This window comes from Mustela nivalis, assembly GCF_964662115.1.
Source record: "Mustela nivalis genome assembly, chromosome: 7".
NCBI classification, from domain to species: Eukaryota; Metazoa; Chordata; class Mammalia; order Carnivora; family Mustelidae; genus Mustela; species Mustela nivalis.
Genome location: NC_139026.1, coordinates 79946222 through 79963006, shown reverse-complemented (window position 1 = coordinate 79963006; position 16785 = coordinate 79946222). Strand labels below are relative to the sequence as shown.

Genomic DNA, 16785 nt, shown 5'->3' with positions numbered 1-16785 from the left:
TGCCATAAGCCCCAACTGTTCTCCATGTTTCTCATTTTGACCCTCCAGAAATTCATTCTCCATACATTAGTGAGTGATTTTTCCCTCTTCAAATTAGAAGTCAGGTTACTGTTCCTTTGTTTAAAAACTCCTTATAGGACCTACAAGCCCCTGCACATCTTATCATCCACTACTGCTATTGGCATAATGAACTACAAAATTCGGTGGCTGATATCAACTATCATTTTACTCTGCCTCATGATTTTTATACATAAAATTATTTTTACATGTATTTTATGTATAAAATAAAAAAAATATTGGGCTTACAGCATATAGAAATATGGAATATTTAATAATATCTAAGCAGACAGATAAAAGCAAAACTGTATTAGAGTAAAGACAATAACTCAAATTCACAGGAACAAATAAGGAGGACCAAAAATGGTAAAGAAAAAGGTTAATGTAACAACCTCTATAAATATGTACTTGATTTCCTTTCTTCTTATAGCTTCTTCAGAAGACATTAACAGAAGAGTAACAGGTTTATAATATATATATGTAATATGTATAAAAATGACACATACCACAAAAGAAGAGATAAGATGCAAAAGAGCTATCTAGGACTAACATTTCTATATCTCACTGAAATTAAGTTACTAAAATATGAATTATATTCTAAGAAGTCCATACATATCTGGCAAATGCAGGAGTAACCATCAGATAAATAAATATATATTTAAAATTCATTTATTTATATACAATTTTATGTATAATATATATAGTAACCATTAACTATATATATATTTTTTTAAATTAAAATATTACACTAGAAAATATTCACTTAATCCAAAAGAAAACAATAAAGGAGGAATAAAGGAACAAAAACAAGTAAAACATTTAGTAAGCAAAAATACAATGGATGGTTACCACAGGGGAGCTAGGTCGGGGGATGGGTGAAATAGATGGTAGGGATTAAGGAGTGCTTTCATCATGATGAGCACAGGAGATGTATGGAAGTGCTGAATCACTACATTGTACACCTGAAACTAATATTATACTGTATGTCAACTACCTGGAATTTACAGGAGCCATGACAAAGTTGGGATGACTATACTAATATCAGAAGCACACTTCTGATATTATATATATATATAAAAATTATATATATATATATATATATATTTAAAATTTGTTCATTTCAGAAAGAAAAAGAGAGAAAAAGAGCATGAGAAGTGGTAGTATTATTAGAAGGAGAAGCAGGCTCTCTGCTGAGCAGGGAGCCTGATGCAGGACTTGATCCTGGGATCCCAGGATCACGGCCTGAGCCGAAAGCAGTTACTTAACCAACTGAGCCATCCAGGTGCCATAATATGTATATTTTAATGAGAAGTATATTTTAATTGAGCTACCAGTAAGCATATATTACATAATTAATGGAAATGATTATAATTATTATTCCTTTATCAAAGCAAAGAAAAATTTTAAATGTGTTTATCACATTTTGTTCTCTAGTATCTATAATCAGTGTCAATTTGTTTAGATATCCAATGTTATTTATAGATTGATCATTATCATTCATTTTCATTGTCTTCAGAGAAATAGAAACTGCCCACTCTTTAGGTTTGTCAAACATCTAAATGGCTTTTTTAGGTAAATTTTCAAATGGTCTCTTTTGCCAAGCATATTTATAGATAATAACTCTTACACTCACCAGCATAATATAATAGAAATATTTAACCTGTTTCTAACTCATGTGTATTTTATACACTTATGTAGAGAGTCAATTAATACTGGAATATATGTAAGCCCTCATAACAGGCTTCAATTTTATATTTGGTTCATTTTCCATGAAAACAAAATCTAAATTAAAACCTTTCAGTGATCAATACAAATAAACCCCATTACCTTAAAACACAGCAAATGTGAGAAGTTTTGGGATATGCTGGGATTAATCCTTTTTCATTTTTTAAAAAGCATAAACAGGGGCACTTGGGTGGCTCAGTCAATTATAAGCTGCTGCCTTTGGCTACGGTCTTGATTCCAGGATCCTGGAATCAAATCCCACATCTGGCTCCGTGCTCAGCGGGAAGCCTGCTTCTCCCTCTCCCTCTGTCTACCACTCTGCCTAATTGCACTCTCTCTCTCTCTCAAATAAATAAATAAAATCTTTAAAAAAAGAAAAACCATAAACATTTTATTCACTTTTGTCTTTTTTTTCTCCCCTCTGGTGACAACTGAGCACATATTTATATGTCTTCATTATGTATCTAAAAGAAACTCAAGGCACTATAAGTTTGTTTAAAAATAATCTCAAAATGACAAACAGAAGCGGGTTATTTTATCAAAAGGATCACCTATCTTCTTTGATGTTATAAAAGATAAACTGCTATATGATGTTATAGGCTAGTTATGGCAAAGGAAAATGGTAATAATTACAGACACAGGAAGGCACTCACTTACTCATTTGTTTTTTTCCTGATCAAATTTTAGAATATCTTAATATAAAAAAAATTAAAATCAAAACTACCTAGATGATCTATTTTGAGGAGATTTAAAGCAGGTAAGATCAGCTTTTGAAAGTAAAGGTTACGGTAATAAGAACTGGGTGCTTAAATTAATATTTATAATTAAAGTGGTTTTTTAAAAATGCAGAATTATAATACCTATATAATTGTAAAAAAAAAGGAGATGGTAATAAATAATAAGCTATAGATGTCATTTGCCAAAAAGAGAAGATTTCCTTTTTTTCCCCTAATAAATCTTAGAATTGTACAGAGCTCAAATTAGAAAGCCAGGAGGCCTCTCTTTGCTTTCCCATTATAGATACAGACCTGCTGCTTCTTCCCCTGAAGTTTTAAAACGTCTAAATTCCTCGTGGTTTCCTTCACTACTAATACACTGGAATACTTAAAAAAAAAAAGTCTGAAAATAGAAAAGCACTTCAAGGTAGAGGATGGAATCCTTAAGAAGTCCAGATACTCATTTTTGATAAAAGAATTCATTTAAAAATCTGTGCAGATTAATCAGACAAATGAAACTCACCCGTCTTTGCATCTTTCCAGTCATCCGAAAGAATAGTCTTGGTCTGAATGGTATATTTAGATATAGGACTATGATTGTCTGAACCACGGCTCCATGTAAGAGCCACAGAAGTGGCTCGGATATCTTCTATTCGTAGACCGCCTGGAGGGCCTGGAGGGCCTGGAATGAGAATTTTGGTAATGAATCAGTGAATCTCAATTAGTGAATTAAGTGCACATTAGAATACAAAAGCATCCTCTTTGAAATTAATCTAAAGAACATTTATACATGATCACTGTTACCATGTTCCTTTTAAATATAAACTATAAGAGGTGATAATAAGAGTATTTATGGTCTTCACTAAGTGATTTCATGGTATCTCTTTTTAAGTAAAGAGATAAATACTATCATTTAAAAAGGGCATTATTATTCAAGTTACATATGATAACTTGGGATCATAAAATGGATACACATGAAAATCTTTGACTTATAAAATGTAATTGGCATTAACAGGACCTAGCAGATTGTGGCGCAGTGTGGTTTAATAAATGCTTGCCGAATGCATAAATCAGATATGGTAGCACAATTCAGTCCAGATACGAGAATAGTTAGTCAAATACTTCACTGTGCCTCCCACAAATGGAACAAAGGCTTTTTTATATCCCTCGATGGTTATAGGTAATTCATTTTACTTGGAGTTGAAAATACATATAATCTGGGAATGATTGCATGTATCATTTTGAATGATATATTTCATGTCAGTTATAGTAACAGGGATAAATGATATTAAAAGAAACATTTCTACTTCTATAAAATATAGAAAACAATTGTCAACTCAGAGGTATACCAGAAATGTTCTGAACCATCAAATAATATATTGAAGAGCCTTAGGACAGAAAACAATGTCTTGCAGAACATAAAACAATGTTAAAAATATGTTTTCATAGACGTTTCCTAACTCAGCATCAATATTATTCAATGAGAGAGCATTGTACCTGATGGTAGAAATAAAAAGAAAAATGAGACATAACTTTTGGGTTTTGAAGAGCTCTTTGTCTTGAAAAGGATGAAATGGACCAGAAAATAAATAACTATAATTGGAAGCAATAAATGCCATGATAAAGGCATACGAGATATCTATACTTGGCATCACAGTTTCTTGTTTTCAAAGAAGAAAAAACGTGCTTTAAGTGGTACAGTGGCATCCACTGCTTACAATGCTAAAGAAGTTTCCCAGTTAATAGAGACATCTTTTAAAAGACATGTCAGAAAATACTATCACTTGTTTTCTTTACACCAGAAACGGTCCATCCCCAACTTAATTAGGCGTATTAAATATAATTACAACTTTGTTAAAATGATATTTTTAGTTTTTCATATTGAATATGTAGTACTAAATAAGACATTTGTTGGTTTTTTTTCTCTTAGCTAAAAATAAATGCCTTACTATCTAACGATCAAATCAGATGTTCAGCCTACATGGCATCATGGCTTTTTTTTCCCTCCAACTGTGTTTTGGTCTTTGCAAAGGTATAGACAGTTGCCTTATGGTTGGTCCCGAGGGGAAAAAGGTGTAGGTAGAGTCACACAACTCTGTTACTGCTAATACTAAAATAACACAAGACACATCCTATTGATGGTAGTAAATTTTATTATTTGGAGGTATATAACATATAAATAGATAAATAAATTTTTAAAAATGTATAATTTGTAATAGTGTACTTATACTTCTTGATGTTAATTAAAAGTAAAAAATACATCATCCAGAATAAATGAAAATAGACACATAAGTAACATAGAACACGTGCAATATTCAAGGAGAAAAAAACTGCATTTTTCATCACTTCATTACTTCACATAAAGCATCATCCCAAGTTAATGACTAAATTGAATATTTCAGAGTATTAAAATTTAAAAATAGAGGTGAAAAATAAAGGAAATTATTTTTAAAAGGAAGAGACAGTCATGCATTCAGATACTTTTTCTGAGCACAAAGGCATGAATAAAATGTTAAAGGGAGTTTAGGACAAAAGTGCCATAGGTTAGGTTTTAACCATGTAAGTGTAAATTATTTGCCTGCTGTTATTCTGTGAAGTTCTTGGAGTGGCAAATGAGTACTATTTTAAAAGGTCAGACTAGAGTTTAATGTTATGAACGTATTGGTTGGAATACTATATGCATAATAATTTCACTCAGTCATCCATTCAGGGAAGAGTCACATTGTTGAGCAAAACACTGTAATTTCCTTTGTCTCTTTTTTCCCTCTGATATATGCCTGGCCTCTAACGGGTTCTTAATATGTATTTTGGTGAGTCCATAGATGAATTTATCACAATTGAACTTCAGATAGTTCTATAAACATACATGCTCCCTCCTTCCACAATACAAGCTCCTTTCTTCGATTTGCCTTGACTAACAGGATAAAGAGATACGAGAACAAATGGAAAAGTGTTTGCTGATATCCTCAAAACCCTGGTGTGGCAATGTTACTTAGTAATGTGGAGGAGGCCTATCAATCTAGTAATGACTCCAAAAGGCTCCTGGAAAATACCTGAGAGAAAAATACTATAGAAGGCAGAAGATATTAGAGTTGAAAATAGGCTTGACTTAAAATTCTGAGGCCTGATTCATCTTGGGCAAGTTTTTCAAGTGTATTAAGTTTCCATTTTCTTATCTGTAAAATGTGAGTAATAAAAATTGATCATATAGCGGTGCCTGGGTGGCTCAGTAGGTTAAAGCCTCTGCCTTCGGCTCAGATCATGATCCCAGAGTCCTGGGATCGAGCCCTGCATCAGGCTCTCTGCTCAGCGGGGAGCCTGCTTCCTCCTCCCTCTCTCTGCCTACTTTTGATCTCTGTCAAATAAATAAATTAAAATCTTAAAAAAAATAAAATGTTTTAAAAAATTGATCATATAGAATTGTTTTTTAGGATTGAAACAGTATCTCTAAAGAATGTAGTGGTAGAAAGCTTTCAGTAAGCTTTAGCTACTGAAAGTATTATTGTTATTCTTGCAAGAGATTTCTGGGCATCTGAGCTATTGGCAGGAGTAATTATTAGTATTTGTTAATAATTGGGAGAGATCTGTTTGTCTGATTGTTCATTTACCACTTGTTCTGCCTAAAAAATAAAGTGTTTTCTGATCAATTTGTTGAAGGTGAGGAAAAATTGGGAATGTGAAGTCCCTTCATTTGCACTAAGAAATCAGGATGTAGCAAAAACAGAGAAGTGGTACTAAACAGACAAACTTGCACAGCCTGGTAGTTCAACTCAGGGCCTGTCCTGTACTATCTCTAGGAGGATTTTGAAAGTAGTGTAGCTCATAATGCTTGTTCAATTTTTCTGTTCAAAATGGAGAAAAAAGTGTTATGGTAGAAAATAAAATAATGCAACTACTTGTTCCTCAGCACACACACAAAAAGGCATTAGGAACTGGTCACCCTTGGTTATTCTTCATCAATGGGGAAAAGAAAAGCAATATGCATTCTGACTCTAAGAGTTTCTTATCTTTTCCTCTCTCCCTTTCTGCCTTTCTCTTTATCTTCTTTCTTGCTTGCTCTTTCTTTTTCTCTGCCTCCTCTTTCCCTCTTTTTCTCTTTTTTTTCTGCCTCCTCTCTCCCTCTCTTTAAACTCCTACTGTGGTACAAACACTCCCAAGAAACCTATAAGAATTGAAGCCAGGAAAAATGTAAGCAAATAGACTGTTTCATCCAGCTTATTTCATTATTGCTCTATTCATATGTGTTTCCTTTTTCTTAGGTGGTCCTCAGACAGATAGCTAATGGTTCCTAAGAATGTTATTCATACCAAATTTTAATTATAATGAAACAGAGACATTGGTTAGATAAAAAAGGACCTTTGGAATTTGACATGAATTTTAAATGTCTGGATACATTTGATTAGAAGTTATTTTAGCCTTCCATTTTCTTTCATTCTTTTGTTTTTAATCACTATAAATTGCAGGTGGGGGTATGGAGAAACAGAGGGATATTTCTCTGACTAGTGCTGACAAAAGTTTTCTTTTGATTTTTCTCACTACCATTGACATTGGCAAGGGTATGTGCTATGGTGAGTGCCGTGAAATGTGTAAGCCTGATGATTCACAGACCTGTATCCCTGGGGCAAATAATACATCCTATGTTAATAAAAATAATTTTAAAAATGTAGGAAGCTGGAAAGAGAAGGAAATGAGGGAAAAAATGAGAAAGAAACAAAGCTGCTTAAAGCATACTTTCTGTTTTTGTTTTTTGTAAAGATAGTCTGACCAAATTCTCCTTTTCTAGAATAGTGCGAACTTCAGTGTTGATACTCTGCACCTCTTTTTCCTGTCACAATCATAGTGCTCTATCACTATCTTTCCAAGAGCTACGTTTCTATACTTCTCCCCATAGAGGCTGCCACTATACTCTTCCTTTGCTAGTTACATTACCTTCTCTCTTACTGTTCTTGTTTTTCATTTACTATGTTTTTTTCCCTCTGGCTTAAAATATCCTTCTCAGAGATTGGCTGGTTGAGAAAGCTCCATAAAATCTCACCTACAGGGCATAATTAGCGGTCTACCAAGGTCCTTGTTAGTGTTCTGTTTCTACATTGTAGGTCCTTCAAAGTCAGGCAGGAGTCTACAATTACTGAAATTTGTTTCTATCTTTTTTTTTTTTTTTTTTTTTTTTTTTTAGCCTACTGAAGGACTGTAGTTATAGCCAGAATGGTCCCCTATCATCTATGGTTCAATGCAGTGTCAGTTTGTAACATCTATATTCTTTCCCTAAATTTCTCTAGGTTCTCAATGGTTTAACTATGAAATTATTGATTGCAGGCAAATTCAATATGTAATATAGATCACATACATTTAGAGCTCATGTAAGCCACTATCTGCACATTTACCAAAGGATGCTGAAATCTAGAAGGGCCATGGCCAGAATCACACGACTAGTCTATAACAGAGTGCAGAATGAATCAGAACAAGAGACTGGGTTTCCCAGCATAACCCACATGAAATGAGAAAGAGCCCATTTGAAAGTTAGATCTGGCTGCCTAATTGTGCCTGTCTACAAAAGACCTCCAAAGAACTACCTGAACACTGACAAGTTTACCCTGTTGCTTTCCTGGACTTGTCTGTAATTTTTAAACAAGTGTGAATTTCATAACAACACAAAATTTACATGACATAAAATGTTAGTGAATAAATTTTTTAAAATTTATTTATTTATTTATTTATTTGTCAGAGAAAGAAAGAGAGGGAGAGAGAAGCAGGCAGAGGGAAAAGGAGAAGCAGGCTCCCCGCTGAGCAGAGAGCCTAATGTAGTGCTTGATACCAGGACGTTGGGATCATGGCATGAGCTAAAGTCAGATTCTTAACTTACTGAACCATCCAGGTGCCCCAGTGAGTGAAAATTTCATATTGTATATTTTAATAAAAATATTTTTCTTAATCCTTATCATATTGAAGTAATTGCCAAATCTTATAATTCTTACCAATAACCTAATGATGTAGGTGCCATTATTTTCCCTATTTCACAGATGAGGAAACAGAGACACGGATAGATTAAATGACCATAGTCATCCAGCTAGCAAATGACAAAGCTAGGATGTAAACCCAACCAATTTGCTATGAGACCAATTTTTCAATAACTTCAGTACAATTATTTAAAATGGCATTATCAGAGTCAAATTAAAAAATGGTACTAAGCTTTCCTTTGGAGACCTTTCTTATTGGGAATCATAGGAATTCTTAGGCACAGTTGTATACTGTAGAAAAATGACAAAAATGGTAATACATTGGCCATAACTTTTTAAATCTTTGCTTGTTCTCTTAACTCGGATAAATGAAGATAAACACATCACCCAGCTATAAATTCATACTTAGTATATACCCAATTTTTCTTGATCACCCTAAAGGCATTTGTTACTCTTTCCTGAATTTTGCCAGTGTCTTTAGGAAAAAATATCTACATATGAACAAAATACAGATGTGATTTCCACTCAGCTCTTATTCATATGTAAAGTAATCAGAGGAAAAAATGAGCAAGAACACAATTATTTACCATTTCTGTCATTTCTTCTTTAGGAATGTAGTAACATTCAATGAAAAAGAGGAAAAATAGCAAAAAAAAAACTTTCAAAATGATTATTCTCACGCTATAGTTTGACCATATTTTCTCAGTCAGTAATTGACATTCTGATAAGTCAAATGGGATAGAAGATTTGAAAGCCTCCAGAATTAAACAGGAGGCTTAACAGGTATGACAACAGCCCTGGCATCACTTGAGCCTATGCTAATACTTGGGCAGCACTAAATACAAATGTACTTTCTTCCTCTTAAACCCTGATTTCTAAACAACTGGACCCAAAAGCTCCTGGTCTTTTTGGGACTCCCTTCCACATGGCACATACATTTAATAGAAACCTTCACGTTCCAGAGCAGCCGCAAGCATGAAAGATATCTAGTATCATTCTCTTTCCAGTAAGTAATTAAAGCAAACACCACATACAAATATTCTGTGGTTCATTGTTTATTTTTAATAAAATAGCAAATTTTAATGAAGAGTTGGAATGTTGAGGAAACAAAAATTTTTCAGAACAAATTATCTCCTCTTTTAAAACAAAATAATTTAAAATGGCATTACTGAAAGAACATCAGTTATATTAGGACAGGCAACTTCTTCTCTACTAGAATATGTCAGCTGAAGTCCCTTTATTGTTATATTTCGATTCTCAAAATTAGTTAAGACAATGGCTCTACCATAAGGTTATGTGGTTTTGTCAATGTTTAAAGCTGTCCCAGGATGACGCTGAAAAGTAAATATCCCTACCATTTAATAGTATGGTAATTTTTTAACGTCTAACATTTATAAAAGTGAACTTAGATCCATTAGTAATGAGAATAAGGTGAAAAGAAGAGCAAGGAATTTGTAGACTCTCTACTTGTCATCAATGCAGTTATTTAAACAAGAATATTCTCCCTTTCCTGGCTCCAGGAAAGGCATACTTGTCATGTGATTTCCTTCCTAATTTTTAAATTATTTTCAAAACTATATTCTTGTCTGGTCTTGGTGGTATACTTTTAGTTATGAACTATGGAAGAAGATGCCCACAATAATGATTCATGCACATATTTCCAAGATAATATTTATAGGTCCATGAGAATCTAAAATTAATTTTAAATATCTTAGGAACATGGCAATTGATCTGGATCTCTAGTCTAAACTCTAAGACTGTTCCATCTGTGACAATGACTGAGATGAGAAAATTTAAAAAAATTAAAAAGATGGAAATTAAGCAACATCTTGAGCCAGAGACACTTATTCCTTTATGATGACTAATGAATTATTTTAAAAAGAACACTGCATATGTATTTAAGAGTCATATCCATATCCCTCAAAGCTTTCCTGAGTTCTTCCAACAACAGATGGAGTTGCTTGAGTTACTAAATGAGAAGTTCATATAAAACCCTATACCTAAATAGAAACCTGTTTAAGAGCAAAACTATTTCTGGTCAAACAACAAGAATTTTAAGCATATCTCTTTGCCCAAAGGGGGAAAATGAAAGTATTTTCAAACAATAACATTTAAGCAGTTCTAGAAAAAATTATATACACTTCCGTTTTATCCTTCACTTCTGCACAAGTGCTTCCAGTAAAAGTCTCCAACTTCCTGCCCAAATTAAAGATCCAAGAAGGCTGACAGTAGGAGTTAATAAAATTAAATATGCATGCATGTTGTTAATGGCTTGGTATCTTCATTTAAACCTTGCTACAGAGATGACAATTTTCTCCACATGCTGTCCATTTTCACTTCCCAATCCTAGGAATTCTTCCAAAAACCCTACAGAGCCATGGACAGTCTTGAGTTGTTTATTGCTGCTTTTCATCCATTCTAATCAAAGAATATATATATGGCACCAGGATACAAAAGACTACTGGAGTAATGCCCCTTAGCATGTATCCTAATTAAGATGACTCTGTAGTGAATTTGACAATACTGTTCATTACCTGCTTGGCTAAATCACACAGTCCATTTAATGGCAATACTCCTGTATTATAATTCACCAGTTCTTCATAATTTTTTTCAGATAATGAGCTAATTTCCGAGATATGTAATTTCAAAGAAAAACAGGACATGAAAACACAGAAATTTCACTTGGCCATTATAAGATGCACTAGGTTAGTTCACTAGCCATTTTTCATATTAGAGAAGCTATATAATTATATTTTTAAATATCTTTCTTCTCAGAAGTATGTTTAGAAGTTTCAAAGGGGAAAATCCTCTAAGAACTAGATTGGAAGGGAAAGCTGCAGAGACTACAAGATTGAGTTAATTAGTAAAAATCTAGTATAATACGTTAAAAAAGGAAAAAAAAAGGCTTTCACACAAATGGTGAGTGTCAACGATCACCAGGTTGGAGGCAGGCTTGCACAGACGGGGAGAAAATGATCCACCATGTTTTTCTCTCCATCTTTTCTGTTTTTACCTGCAAGAGGAAAGACCAGGCTGAAGGGGCAGTGTGGATGCCCAGTTAGGAGCAGGAAGCCATGTATTTTGGGGATTTGCCATGAGTCCTTGATGGGGAAGTTGAAATAAGAGCAAAGAAAAACATCTTCTCCTAGACACTGGAGATGGGAGTCCAAAAGAAAAAGGCTAAAGTGACAAGCTCTGGCCCAATCCAACCTCCCGTCCCCGGTAAGTGACTGCCTTTCTAAACAGCAGGAGCTCTATCTACCTGGATCCCTCCACCCCACCCACCTTAAACAAACAAACAAACACTAGACCACTTCTAATTTCATGCCATATGGTGTAAGTCTATGTACTCAAACATATGCTTAAAGCCTTCTAACTAAGAAAAAAATACAGAGGGTAAATTTAGCAATGATTCCAAAAAAACTAATCAGTGTTTAGGAAAGGGATGTCACAGGAACTTGTGTTATGAGGAATATGGTATTTATTTATTTATTTTTTTGCATATATGTACAATAATAGCACAGGAGGAGGAAGTAAAGGAAGATACTTATAAAAAGTCTCCATGGTCATTGTGTGGATTCTAACTATCATTATTCTCTTTCATAAATGTGGAATCTGAAGCTTATGATGATGAACAGACTAGGTTAAGACCACAGCTTAATCAGTAGGTGAAGCGGCTTTTTTTTTTTTTTTAAGATTTTGTTTATTTATTTGACAGAGAGAGACAGTGAGAGAAGGAACACAAGCAAGGGGCAGAAGGAGAGGAAGAAGTAAGCTCTCTGCTGAGCAGGAAGCTTGATTTGAAACTCGATCTCAGGACCCTGGGATCCTAAGAACTGAAAGCAGACACTTAACCAACTGAGCCACCCAGGTGTCCCTGAAGTGGCTTTCCAAGGTATGTTTGCTTAATGCCAAAAGTCATACCTTTTCTATTGCACCATATAGACCTTTTAATGACTGTCTGTGTATATTAACTATATTATTAGAGAAAATCATGGATGATATAATAACTACATTATTAGAGAAATCATAAGATGATCATCTGCCTCTTTCCCCTAACCGTAACTAAGGATAATTTGATTATTAGAGTTAAACCACTTTATAAACACTATTGTATCCCTGGTGATAGCTATTTAAATATAAAAAACAATATCTATGGAAACCTGCTTCTGCTGACTACTTATTGTGAATTTTGTCATTAGGTCACCAAACTCGCCTGTCACTTTAAACACATGAGATTTCTAAGTTTTCAATGAGAAGTGAAATTAATAATTTTGGAATCATTCCATCCATGCCTACCCCTTCCACCTTTAAGTAGTTTCATAGTTTCTGCTATATTACCAGAGTTTGCTTATCTGAAGCCTGATGTTTTAAGTCTGGCAAGAGGGTACAACTCACAGTTACACAGTGAGTCTCCCTAAACTGCTGCACCATGGAGTCTCATTTCCTTGATGTAGGCACCTTATCCATCAGCTCACACAAGAACATATCAGACCGTGGTCTTCCAAGTTGTTTAAAACCAACATCAGACAGATCTGACATACTCCTGTCATTAATAGTCCCTTGCTCCTGGAGAAATTCTCAGAAATGTGTGGAGCTTCTCAAGCTCATTTGTTGACAGCCAGTCAGACCGTCAGGAGCCGAAGCTCAGACGTGTGGTCTTCAGTATGACAGACCCTCGATGACTGAGTGACCCTCACACAAGGGATCACTACATCTTGGCGTATCACCAGTTGCTTGCTACTGATAAATCTGTCCATGACTCCTGTTCTAAAATGAAGTGGATTCGAGGTTGTCCCTGCAATATGCTAATTCTTGCCCACTTTCACTTTCCAACAAAGGACTTGGCACTCCCCCTCTACCCTGGGAAACACCCATAAACCACAGCCAACTTCCTCACCTTCTCTTGTGTCCACAGAGTAACCATTACTAACTATGAGTACTGGGTAATGAGAAATTAAAATAGTGTTTCTCTTTTTAGGGGAAAAAAAGCCTTGGGATTTATGCCAGAATGTGCATTGACTTGTGAGTGTATTGTGCAGTCAAATGTGATAATGGAAAGATGCTGTAGCAGAGGTAAGACAGAACTCACTGCTGTGCTCCTGTAATGATATGTCCTAAGTCACCTTTAGATAGCACAGGGGGGGTTCTGTCACTCAAGAACAGGGATCCCTTAGTCACCCTCAAGAGGAAGTGGGGAGGGTGCGAGCTATAGTACTGCTGGGTTTATAGGATATGGGGAGAATCTAGAGAGTCAGAGAACACTCTTCACATTTCTTCCTTCCTTTCTCTTTGAGTATGTCTTAATGAATCCCAGGGATGATGGTAGTGTAGAGGAGCTCTGTGACATGAATTCAAAAGCACTAAAGTCTCCTCCCTACAACTTCTTAAACTGATCATTGGGTTAGAGAGCAAAGCCTTTTTTTTTTTTTTTTTTAGTTTCTTTTATTCTCATTTGTTTAAGTGTGAAATAAAACCCGGGACCCAATCAAACTCTCAAGGACAGGCCTGGTAAGGTTGGCTGGTGGCAGACAGATGTTGGTGACAGGAAGCCAGTTTGCAAAAGCACCGTCAAGAAAGAACTGGATGTTCCAGAATCTTGAAATGGCAGATTCCACGAAAATTATATGTAAGAATATTGTTCTGCTTAAATGGGATTTTACACCATTAAGTCTTTCCTTGGTCATGTTTTCAGCAATGAAGCTAAGGTGGTTTTGTGTTCTTTTGTTTGATAAAATGAACCCCAATGGGAAGATTTCAAAGTCTAGTTTCAAATACTTAAAAATTTTACTCTACTTTCTAACTTAGAATTATCATCAATGTATCACAGTAATTTGGGTGGGAAATTCAATTAATTTGATAAAATAAACTGAATGCCATCAGTGAAACAGATGTAAAATAAAAATTGTGTGATTGGTTTTTATATTTTGGGAATCAAACATTAAGTAGTAAGAAAAATAAGTAACATAATATATTTGGAGCACTAGTATCTGGCTGCATTCGGCTTTATAAGATGAAAGCTAAAGACGATTTCTCTTGCCCTGTTAAATTTACTTATGAAGTGGGATTACCAGTTCTTACACTGGTAATTGCCTCACAGCAATTTTGTTAAGATGACATGATAAAATTTATATGAAAGTCTTATAGGCACATACATTATAATGTAAAACGTTTAAACATCTTGAATGAAATAATTTTAAAGCTAAAGAGCACATTTTAAAATTAAGCTTTAAAACCATGTATTATATTTTTTTGCTATTAAAATTATGCAATGTTGAGTAGCTAAAATACACACATTTTAAATTACTATAATTTCCCCTGTTATTAGGCCAGCTGGGCAAAAATATAAGAGCAAAATGTGCATTTGTGACTTTCTACAGAATATTTTTTTCCAATGAAGAAAGAGGTCTACCTTTTAATTTTTCCACATTGATTACTTTATCTCATTAAATATATCGAAATTAGTGTTTGGTTATCTTGTGCTCTGACAATGAGCTTGGATGTTACATCTGGAATCAGACTGCATGGATCAAGTCTTGTTCCTCTACTTAGTAGCTGTATGACCTTGAGCTAGTAACTAGGCCTCACTTGGACTTAATTTTCTTATGTGTAAACTGGGGGTAATAATTATATCCATCTCTTAAAATGGTACTTGGTAAGTAATAAGCCTTTAATAAATATTATCTATCTTTATATGGTATAAAATATACAATATATGTTATATAATATGCATTTTTATTATATATATCTGTAATATTTTATTATGTCCTCTATTATACATTGAATTATATAATTATGTATCTTCATTTTTTAATTTTATATTCATAATACACATCTTTTCATAGCAGAAAGATTGGACTTGTAAACGTGTAATATTTTGCCAATATAAATTGAAATTACTTTTAAAATATGAACTAATTGCCATTTACTTATGCTCATAGAGACTTTTAGATAGCACTACCTGTACTGCTATTGTAATCATATATAACAGGCATCACTGTTAGATGAATCTGGCATTACTGGTAAATACACCAGATGTAGAAAACCTATAGTATAGCACTGCAGTGGAGTGTCTAAAAAGCCTACCGTGACTATTAAGTTCTGAAAAGACTCCTCCGTTCTCTCCAGGAATCAGTGAGGAGCAGCAAATTGGCTGCTTATTTTTTAAGGGAGCCATGGATACAGACAGACTGCATAGAAAAGGTAAAGTTCCAGTTTACCCAAAGCTGACCAGTTTGATTATGAGATAAGGAGAGGCAGGAGCAATTAATTGAAGAAGAGGAGAAGAAATATTCCAAGGAAACTTCTCTCCCTGTACTCCAGTGAGGAAAGAGAAAAAATAATCTAAATTTACATTAATGTATGATTTATCGTGTTTATCATCTACCAGTTTATTATCCTCACAGTTGTAAGTTTTGAATTTATAAAACAAACTGTTAAACTAGATCATTTTCAGGACCCATCTCAAAGCTTAAGATAGGCGACTTATTCTGAATGAATTACATACTTTGCTGATCTATTTGAAAATTACCTTGAGTTTACATCCATTTACATTGAACTTACATTGAGAAATACAATTTCAAATCATTGGTGTACTTTATAACTTCACTAGTAATTGGAAAAGTTGTTATTTTTACTAAAGCTTTAAAAAATAGAAGTACTAATGAGTTCTAACTTTGAAATAATCAAGCTACTTTTTAAATTCTGTATTTGTTAAAAACAGATACACATTCCAGCCGATTATTTCAGCATTAGCATGCCTGTAACAGTTACGGAGAACTGCCCCCCCAGCAGCTTTTTTAATGTGTTGATCTCAATGGAAAGGAAAAGGCTCACTTTCTGGGTAGGATTCACTATTAATAGCTGTATCCCTGTGGGCTAGTGCCAAGTGGGGTTGGGATGCCCCAGGATGGCGCCCAGTCAGTCATTGTTCCAGCCAGTGTGGGCAGCAAGGGCCATTTTCCTGTCTCAGTCCTGCGAGGGCTGATGAGATGGAATCTTTAGTCTGTCTCTGTGGCAAACTTTCTTGGACCACGTTAGCGGAAAGTAGAGGCAATTATCCAAGTATCTGAGGTAAATGTGTGTTTTTCTGACCCAAATACTTGAAAAACTACCTCAACTATTCTTTTTGGTTTGACTATGATGATCTGGACACATCTTTCTGCCTATATAAATGTATCTCTTTTCTGGATCTCTTCACATAAGTCCATGAAATTTGGGGGGGTGGTAAGGTGTGTGTGTATTGGTATGCCTGTCTAACTTGGTACGTATACTAGAGGAAGTTTTTTTTTGTCTGTTCTTCCTAATTTTATGACTAAATTGATTAATTT

General features: G+C 34.4%; 1 protein-coding gene across 3 annotated transcripts in view; it reads right to left on the bottom strand.

The window, feature by feature from the left end:
* CNTN1 (contactin 1) overlaps window positions 1–16785 on the bottom strand; it is a 351845-nt gene that overhangs the window by 75608 nt on the left and 259452 nt on the right. For 2 of the 3 annotated variants that reach the window (XM_082742231.1, XM_082742230.1), the window contains one exon: window positions 3022–3180. In XM_082742231.1, the coding sequence (XP_082598357.1) occupies window positions 3022–3180 (159 nt within the window). Of the gene's footprint in view, window positions 1–3021; window positions 3181–9492; window positions 11469–16785 lie in introns of those variants that run through there. The other variant, XM_082742232.1, reaches the window with a different exon arrangement.